The sequence below is a fragment of the Adiantum capillus-veneris genome, chromosome 30 (genome assembly GCF_014529385.1).
Source record: "Adiantum capillus-veneris isolate H3 chromosome 30, ASM1452938v2, whole genome shotgun sequence".
NCBI classification, from domain to species: domain Eukaryota; kingdom Viridiplantae; phylum Streptophyta; class Polypodiopsida; order Polypodiales; family Pteridaceae; genus Adiantum; species Adiantum capillus-veneris.
In genome coordinates, this window is record NC_140960.1 from 89389364 (window position 1) to 89399828 (window position 10465).

The window sequence follows — 10465 nt, forward strand, 5'->3', positions numbered from 1 at the left end:
TAGGTGCCCTCTTTTCTTCAACCGCTATACATTGACTTTCGCGTTCCCTATCGAGAGCGGCATGCTGAGCCTCCCATTCCCATTCGGCTTCAGTCTGCTGAGCCTCCTACTGTAGCATCATCTCTATCATGGACTTTACCAAAGTCTCCATAGATTATAGTACATTCGGTGGCGTAGATGAGGTGGGAGAAGGATACAAAAACGGTCCTCTTGGTGTAGGAAAATCTTATCCAACTTCACTCTTATCACCTTCATGCAGAGTATCCATTTCGCTTCAGGTGATAACCATGCACTGAACACTGTGGTACTTGGGATACTGGAGTTTCTAGGGTACTTGGGTACTTGGGTTCTTAGGATACTTGGGGTTCTTGATACTTGTACTGCTTGCAATCTACATTTAAATACGTTCTCTTACTCAAGCTCAACTCCTTTCTACAGGTGCACACCTTGGCGCCCCTGCGCTCACACCAAGGTTGCTTTTTCCCACCTCCGTCGATTGGCTTGCCGCAATGTGCAAGGTCCGCTTTCAATGAGTGGAAAAGAGGAACAAGGGGAGGTTGAACAAGCCCTTCTATTCTGGGTTACCTGTCACTTTTCAAAAGCACAGATTAGAGAGGTTGACACATCCAAGTGGTCCTGCGTTACACCAAGAAAAAAAAAAGTTTTATGTGGTTCTTTATGGCTTACTCACCCCTAAGACCAACGATGAAGACGGGAGTGCGCCCAATGGGCAAGGGACTAAGGATGGGAGTAGCTAATATCTGTAGGCAGCTCTGTAGTTATTAGTCCCGGGCCAGGACACGAAGCTTCTTTGGGTTCTTTTCTTGAGTAATAATATCGAGCACTCCCAAAGAGCTCTAATACCAATGTAATGTGCAACGGAAGTGATTCATGGTGATAACTCAGGATGAGTACTTAGTGCGTACTCAAGGTTCCTCCTACTTCCAGAGAAAATGTGCAGTTGACTAGAGAGAGAAGAGAGAATGATACTCGGAGTGAAGGTTCTGTGAATGATAAGAGAGAGAACACCGTATGGGTCCCCCCCCCCCCCTCCAAGGGCCCCGCTCTCTATCGCTAGAAAGGTATTTGCCTTAGATTGCACAAATGCTAATGCAATGGATCTAGATGCTTAGATGTTGATGGGAGCTTGCGGTAGATGCCTGGATTTGCAAAGCTAAGAACTGAAAATGCAAAACGCTAGGGATGCTGACAGAGATCTACAAACTCAACGAGGCTATGGGCTGATCTAGTATGGCTGATGTCGAGGATGGGCTGAAAACTGAAAAATGCTGGCTCTTATGCTGGATCTAAGGGCTGAATCTGCAAGTGCTGATCTGTGGATCTGCGCTAGGGCTGGCTGAATGCTGAAGATGAAAACGCTAATTGATGCTGCTAGAAAACGCCAAGGTGCTTGAGCTGCTGCCAGGAACTGATGCCCTCAAGGTGTTGGGTGATGACCATGGTAGGTAGGGTCGTCCTGATGACTGCAAACCAATGGACAGACCTGTAGTGCCCATGCTATCTGAGATGATGGGATTCTAGAAATTAGAAGATCATCAGAGTTAAGCTTGGAGCTATACTACAGGCACTTCCCATGTGATTTCATCTTGCACACCCCTTCCCCCTCTTCTCCCCAGCATGTCCAGGTTTTAGATTCATGGTAGTCATCCACGAGACTAATCCATCAGCTCCATCATCATAGTGTTAACTAAATACTATACGTCCGTCACTCCTGTGATCAGTCAGTTCCCAAGTATATGTAAAATAATATCTCCCTGTAAAATGTATCCACTCTGTCAAATGGGCCCATTGGTCCAATTGCAATACCTGAATAGACAAGAAAAAGGCTCCATTCAACCAGCTCCAGTCTCTACAATTATATAAAGCACAATACCTGCATATATGAAATGGTGCTTGCTTGATTTGCAACAATATTTCGAACAGAAAACTCCTTTCTTTTTTTCCGATCCAGTCCACGAGCTCTATCTACGTTTGCTAAAGTATAACCTTGCTGAGACCGTGTCTGTCTGCGATCAGTCATTGCAAACTGCTTCCTGTAGCTTGCTTCATGTCTCTGTACGGCATCCTCCGCTACACCTACTGCACTGCTTTTGCTCCATCTGGACCAATGTTGGCTGTTAGATTCCTGTCTCTCACTGGTTGCAGGAATCACATTCAAACCATAAATCCCTTCTGATCTTGTAGGAGTTCTTCCTGCTGTCACCTGCTTTTGAACACCAGACGGATCCCGTATTGCATCCATCCTGCTTGTGTGAGATGAGAAACCCTCTTTCCTATGATGACTTGTCCTTGGCCCAGTCCAATCGTAACCTATATCTTTTGTACGAGCTATCTTGTCTGAGCTGGCTTCCCTTTGTTTATTTTGATCCTCAGTTGTGTTTTGCCTGGCTAAACGTTTGACGCTGTCTAGTGCATCTTCCAACAACGATGAAGTCTGAGGAGATGCTTTGGCAGTAGCCACAGAAAGGTTCGCAAGGTCTTGCTGAACATTTGCAGCAATCTTCCTGTTGAAATCATTTTTCCAGGACGATGCCTCTGACTGGTTTCTTCGATAAGCAGAATGGCTATCCGCAAAGGATATGACAGGCATCTCGTCTGTCAAAGAAGCTTTGTCTACTGAATTTTCAACTTTTCGAACTTCTTGAGGAACACAGGGCTCAAAGGTGCTCTCTACCTTAGAATCCTCAGAGAAGGTGTTTAAAACGTTCGATGCCCCTTTGGCAATGAACTTTTCCAATCCAATGTTAGCTGAACTTTCACTTCCAGGGCTGGGCATTGTCTCCTTTACTTCATTTCTCCTCTTCTGCACACTATCTAACATTACGCTTTTCAAAGAAGCACTCCTTACTGTCATCTGTGTTGCACCATCCTCAACCTTTGAAGCTTTCTGCGTTACTCTTGAAGAAGAATCTTTCTCACCTACTGTAATCAGAGGAGCAGTTGGGCCTGAGCCAAGAACAAAGTTTTCTGTATGAGAGGCTGTGTTCTGGCTTACAGATGACTCGATAACGAAGTCCTTAACTGCAGTCTTTCTCCTTGTATACTGTTTTCTCCTCCCGCTCGGCTTTGCAGTTTCATCTTGCTTTAAGGGCTCAGAGCTTGGAGGCATGCTTGCCGCTGTGTGCTTCTCGCACATGGTGTCTACCTCCATGCCAGCAGAAATCTCCTCCAGCGAAGATGAGGATGAGACAACCTTTTTTCTGGCTTTCTTTTTGGCAGTGTCCATTGTAATCCCATCGACGTCAATTGCATCACTACTCTTTTCCTTTAGTGCTTTATTCTCTTCGATCATCTCAGTTGCGGAGTTGGCAATCTCTTCTACAGGAGGAGATGAGGATGAGACTTTCTTTTTCCTCGCTTTCCTTACTGAAGAGACTACTGCAGCACCATCCTTGTCAAGCGCATCACTACTCTTTTCCGTCAATACTGTCTTGTCTGTAGAGTAGATTGCAGAACTGGCAATCTCCTCTACAGGAAGAGAAGAGGATGAGGCCTTTTTTTTTCTGGTTTTCCTTACTGGAGAGTCTACTGTAGTCCCAACCACAGACTCAATAATCTCCTCTGCATGAAGAGGTGACGTTAGCGCTTTCTTCTTTCTGGTTGATTTCTTGGGACTTCCTAAAGATAGTGAGCTTGTAGAAGATGATGCTAAATCGTTTGGATCTGTAGATTCTATGCTTCCTTCAAGCTTACAGGAGCTGAGTTCTCCTTCACCCTCAACATCAGCCAAAGTATTCCGGTTCTTCCTTTGTCGTGATTTGGCCGGGAGGGATCTTTCCTCGGCTGCAGGTGCGTCCATGACACTGCTATCTAGCATGGGCATATCCGTTTTCTTCCTTCTAGAAGTTTTCTTCGGTGTCACTTCCACTTCACTCGAGGCTACTCCATTAACTGACGTCTGCTGCAATGGCAATTCATCAACTGGCTTCTTCCTCTTTGTAGCTCTCTTCCTGGATGTGAGACCCACAGCCGACACCTCTTCCAGTGAGGAAGTATGTACCTCCTTACCTGCTTCTACTTCCGTCCCCAAAGAGGAAGGTTTCTTCATTGCGCGCAGCTGTCGCAACCGCGATGCTGGGTGCGTTGAGGTGCTGCTTGCTTGCTCTCCTTCGGTATGTATAAAACGGGTGGGACTGCGAGAAGGAGCTGCACAAAGCTTCAGCCTTCGGGTCCGGCAGGATGACAAGGAGAAGCGCAGGAAGAAGCAGGAGGCCAGTCTAGATAATGAAACAAGTGAATGTGAAGAAGTATACGAGGAGGGTGCAGACGGAAAGCAGGCACGTAGATGGACACCATAGCTACAGCTCCGTCCCATGACAAATGCCATAGGTGGTCATTCAAAAATGTTGTTTATGAGGGAACTTTTAATTTCCTCCATTAGCACCCTAGAACTCATTTCATGTAGGAAATTGTTCTATACAGTTAGTTTGAGAGAGGGAATCTCGAATATGGACGTTTTCTCAAGAAAGAGTTCTCAAGTGTTACTCAAAGAGAAGTCGATGTTGTGTCACACTATTTCAAAAAGGTGCAACAAAGCAATGCACTTGCTGCCCTCAGGTTACAACCATGGCAATGGCCTCAGGTTACAACACCATACAAGGATTCGTCTATGTGAGAGAGGTGGTGAGAGCTTCAAACCAAGGCATTGTCTACACCCTCCCAAGCAGTTGCATATATAATGCTTACATTTTCCTGTGCACAAAGCTATTTTAATTCATATATCTATTGTTCCTCGAATGGGATGAGTCGCCCATGGGGAATTTGCTCTAAGCACACACTCACACATGAGCGAAGTAATTTGGGAGTTCAATGATTGGGAAAAAAGTGCCTTGGCGATCCTAAGTAATTTCACACACATCACTACCATAGCATGGTAGAAAATCCCCGCCGGAAGTGATGCGGTGAACATGGCTGGCACTCATGAATAGGGAAGTGTCATTGCCTATGAGATTAGTCCATGAAAGGGAGTAATCCCAAAGCTTTGCGAGCAGCTTCAAACTTCTCACAAGGCAAAACCATAATGAAAAGATCAATAGGATTGTCATATGTAGCACCTAATCCAAGTTAAACTCTCATCTAGAGAGTCTCTCTATGACATGATAATGCACCTCAATGACCTTTGTGCTAGCATGGAACCTTGGGTTCCTCACAATTGCCAAAGCACTCTATTAGTAGAACTAGTGGTTGCACACTATTGTCTGACACCCAAGTCAATCAAAAGGTGCTTGAGCCAAAAGCACTCAACAATAGCATGTGAAAGCTCCTATATACTCAACCTCACAACTAGAAGTGGCCATTGTAGGCTGCTTCTTAGTCAACCATGCGACCAATAGCTTGAGCAAATGTTGCCAAGTCACCTAAGTGAGCAGGCACCGTGGGTGAAGGCGCTCCAGAAACTACATGTGGAGTAGGTATTGGCATTGGGCTTGGCGCATAGGAAGCCCTTGGGTTCCACGTTGGGTACGATGTTGTGCCATGTGGTGGTCCATAGTTCATATGGGTGGCCCTAGGCATAGCAGACGTCGGATGTGACATGCTAATGCTAGCCGGTATAGTCCCTTGGAAATAAGAACTTGTGTATTGTGGTTATGGAGCATAGGTAGTTGAAACAATGGGAGGGGTAGGGACTACATGAGTACGTGGACCCATAGGTGCATACGATTGGTTCGCACTTGTAGGTACTATTGCAGGCATTGAGCTACCATGTAGCGGTGCTTTACTAACAAACGAGGTCCATGGCATGTTTCTTGGCATGCCCATCATTGGGGTAGGCATGGTAGCCGTGGTGTCATCAACGGAAAGATGAGCTAGACTTGGAAAAGTAAAGCTATCACTTGTGGGCTCAGATTGCATTGAGACCCCTGGTGAAACAACATATGGGGGATCGATGGGACTCACTAGGGGAGTCTCCATTTGTGATAGAGTGGGTTGTTTCCCTTTGCCCGTGTCTAAAAATCGCATAGGACCCGTCGAAGGTATGTTTATTCCTCGATTTTGCCTCTCGAACTGGATAATCCTATGGATGACATTGCAGATCATGTGTTGTTGTTCCTCTAGACTAGTGGCATTAGATGTGGACTATACAACTTCTAACCAACCCACATGGTATGTGTAGCCCATGTATAGGTCGGTCAAAGTCTCCGTGTGTAGGTCATATTCTCAATTTTCATTGAGAAATACCCAGTCCAAACTTGGTGTACTAAAGGGTTGCCGTGAGGTGGATGCAATGTTGCTTCCCGTGTTTTGACTTTTAGTCACCGCTACCTTAGAGGCGACTTTGGAAGGTGGTAGCTCGGTAGGGTCCTCATTAAATGAAGTAGGTAGAATGTCCACGTGGACACTCTAAGGGAGTGTGGGGTCTACAGAAGATGTTAATGGTGATTCTACTTCCCCACCCCCTTCGTTTACTTCACTAGCCGTAGGTTCAGAGCGCATAGCTCTACTAAAAGTTTCCATCAAACGTCTAAAAACACTAGTTCCAGGTTGTTGGGCCCAGCTAGGTACGGTTTCATTTTTTCCCCCGAGGCTTTGTGTAAGATGCTCTTCCATAATATCGTAGTCAGAGGAAGAGTCGCTAGCCGCTATATTTGGGTCTTGGGTTGCACTACCTTGGGTCCCCGTTGAGGGCGTAGACCCTAGCGTGGAAGGATAGTGAGTACCCCCGTAAATCGAAGCACTAGCTAGTTGTTCAGACTCTAGCACACGACCAGAGCGTAAATACATGTGCTTTGGGTGCCCTACAAGTGTCAGCAAGTACCCTCAAAGGTTACTTGCTTTGTTTTGTGGGTGTTTTGCACCCCGTTTTCTACTTGATTTTTTCTTGTTTTTGATGTTTTTTGAATGTTTTTTAATGTTTGATTTTTTTGATTAAAGTGTGTGATAGCTCGAAATGAGCGTATCACTTAGAGGGTCGATGTGTGCTTTACAGCACAATTGTCGGGCATCTGACGTTCTGTTGGTCCTCAAAAAATCGATTTTTAGCTACGTGTGAAGCTAAAATTTGTTTTTTTAAAAGGCGACTGAGGACTAGGCCTGAGCGTGAGCTTGGGTTTGGGTCTAGACTTGGGTCTGGGAGATATTCCCGATCCCGGTCCTACCTTTAAATTTTTTTTTTAAAATTTATTATTATTATTATTTATTTATTATTTAAAAAAAAGGATAAGGTCGCCGCGGCCTGCGCGAGAGCACACACACACACTCTATCTACCTACTTCTAACTAATATACCTACTCTTACACACTAACACACTCTATTAACTCTCACTAATTTACTTCCTACTTACTGTACACAGAAAACTAACTACCTTAATACACAGAGAATAAACACAAAACCTTTGAAATCTCTATTAACAAAGAAAACTAACTACCTTAATACACACAGAGAATAAACACAGAACTTTTGAAAACTCCATTAACAAAAAAAAACACACAGTATAACACCAAATCCCTCTTCTCAACACACACAAACTCCTTCCTTACCTTTCCTACAATAGAAATTGCACCACGGAGAAGCACAGAGTGCTACTCGAGCTTCATGTATGGCATTCCCTGGCAACGGCACCAAAAATGTGCGCGTACGTCGCACGTGTCAATGCAAGGAACTTGCTGATACACCGTGTGCGAAACACAAATGGCTCCAAGCACACAACAAGCCTAAACTAGTAAGCTCAAAGAAGGCGATGGTGTGTCACTCACCGCTCTACGCTTGCTTCGTGGAGGATTCCTCGCCGCGAAGAAGAAGGAGCCGCCGCTTCGCCGTGCTCAACCGCTTCACTACCGTCGTGCCTTCGTAATGCTCGATCGCCCACACACTCCTTCTCTCTCTCTCCCTCTGTCACTGTCTCTCTCTCACACACACACAAAAAGATGAAGAAGAAGAAGAAGGAGATGGAGCAAGAGCACTCTTCAATTGCACAAATGAGAGAATGAGTGAATTGTAGGTTTAGTTGACTTTTATATGAGCTCGCCCCATTCACATTTGGACGCCCATGCTTAGCCAACTAATCCCTTGAATGTTCTAGTTAGAGTGCGCCTCTCATCGGCGATCACTCTTACCCTTTTCCTATTGGACCGACAAGCCCGGTACCTGACTCTACGAAATAAATAATACAATGTCCGCCGTAGGTTACAACGTCCGTCTCGTAGGTGATAGGGTGTCCGTGAGCCGTGAGGGTTAACAGTACTAGATGAGAATGTCGTTCTTATTAGTGTATTGCACGAGCAATTGCCAAACAAAACAATGCTCTCGTTCCATACCCCATGTACAACAAACAAAAGTTAATACAAGTCAAAGAACGTTATTTGAAGATAGTGGGTGTCGAAGTGTACCTCGCATAGGTGTCACATCCTCCTCTTTCGTCCAACCATCCTCCGCTAGCGAATCGAATTAGGCATCGTCCGACAATATGTCAATGTCCTTTGATGGCCAAGTTTGCTCTTTCCTCATTGCGTACACCAGTCATCGAGTAATGAGTCAAGGTCAAGACCCGGCATCGATTTCAAATATATACTTTGGATACTGATGTATACATTCTCGGTCTCTTTTGCAATAGATGACTAAAAAACCTCAATCCGCAACCACTCTTGAAAGACAATAGATTCTCTTGTATCAATGAAACAATAAATATTTCAATTATTTACTCAACCTAACTAGAGAACAACAAGATTCAGAGTCAATGTACTCATCAGTCTAAGGGATGTCCAAACTCTTAACATCTGCTGGATCACTAGAAGCCATCGCACGAAGAATGAATGTTTTTTTGATAGCGGGAAGGTCTGCACAGGCCAGCCCATACAATCTTTCCTTCGTCACCCACTTTGAACGGCTAGTCCACTCGATTGAGCGGAATGTCTTGCACATCACGTTGTCCATAGGCATCTTTTTTAATTGTACTCTAAACATATTTTCTTATATCAGTAGAGAGTTTGAAAGAACCAACCTTCACCAATCATCTCCCAAGGCAAGATCAACAATGTCCATTGCATGTTTTGTCAATTTTTGGATGATGCATCCGTTTCGATGAATGCTTTTTTGTATTGGGCTTAAAACTATGAGGGAAGCATTCTATCCTTTGCTGCTATAATCTTTTTCAGGGCAAGGGTATATTTTTCCTACACACATGGTGCTAATGATAATTCTACTCTTCGATAGTAATAATTTATGCTAATTACTAATTGAACACTTTGATGCCACTTACAGGGTGAAGAAGCCGTGACATCAGTGCGACAGACACATTGTACCATGATTTCTTTCCCACCCTCTTGTCAATGTCTGCTTGCATCCAGCTATAAACTATATATGGCAATTTATACATCCAACTATAAACTATACATGGCAGTTTCTCCAAAATTTGTCTCCTTTGAAGCAAGGCCCATTGCCTGCACCATCCAAAGCATGTCTGTGTAAGAGGTAGCCACGTATCCTGTCTTGTTCAATCTACATGTGATTGAAGGAAAAAAATTGATAAAATATTTTTATACTAAATCTAGCTACACAAGCGAATAGATTCAAAGGATCTTACTCGTTTATACGCATCACAGTGCTCAACATATCAGCCTCATTTGAAGAATCTATTGTCACTAGATCTACTCGAACTCTTGGATGTAGATTGGCATCTTTTTTGTAGGCAACACCTAAAACCAAAGGGAAGGTCAGTCATTAATTGCATTTTAGAACATGCAAACAAATTAGCACCATTAACAAGAGAGCTTACTTTCATTAAGAACTCCCATCCAAACGTCTCGCCTATGGTCGCCATCCCAAGTATACAACATTTTGCTGCACAGGTCGCTCCAACAAGTGTCTTTGATTTCGATCTTGAATTCCTCAATAGCCACTGGCCACACAAGGGATCCACATCTGCATGATACGGCGTCTACATCGATTGAAGGATGGCCCGATGCATCAAGAGAGCATATGAAGCATCCCTTGTCTCATAATACCCCTCCAACAAGAATGTATCGTCCAATGGTTGTAGTCGCTTAGGGTCCCAGCTAACTTGTCTTGCCTTCTCTAACCTCACCAAACGGCAAAGAGGAACCCAAGGAAATGGAGTTTCATGCTCTACCTGCATTGTTCAATTTATGTCAAAGCCCAAACTTTGCAACAGTTATGGCTTCTTTAAACTCAAATGCGGCTTATAATGCGGCAATGTATCTTCACATTTCCAAGATGTTTTGATAACATATCTTGGTGAACTGTAACATCTTCATTAACAGGAAATTCACCTCCAGCATTCGCCCTTGTTATCATGTATGCCTCCATTTCTCTGTTGTCGATCTCCTCGTCCAGATGATGATCCTTCCTGCACTTTTGCTTTTCCTTTTGCTGCTTTTTTAGATTTTTTTGATGTCGCAACAGGTGGAGATGGCATAGCACTAACTGCTCTGCTCTTGGGTAGACGCACACTAGCAGACGGAGATATTTCTTGTGGTTCTTTCCTTGT

General features: G+C 44.3%; 1 protein-coding gene across 2 annotated transcripts in view; it reads right to left on the minus strand.

The window, feature by feature from the left end:
• LOC147418373 (uncharacterized) overlaps positions 1-4363 on the minus strand; it is a 114923-nt gene extending 110560 nt beyond the window's left edge. For both annotated transcript variants that reach the window (XM_086507275.1, XM_086507274.1), the window contains exon 1: positions 1895-4363. In XM_086507275.1, the coding sequence (XP_086363401.1) occupies positions 1895-4348 (2454 nt within the window). In that variant the 5' untranslated portion in view covers positions 4349-4363. The remainder of the gene's footprint in view (positions 1-1894) is intronic.
• Positions 4364-10465: the final 6102 nt, after the last annotated feature.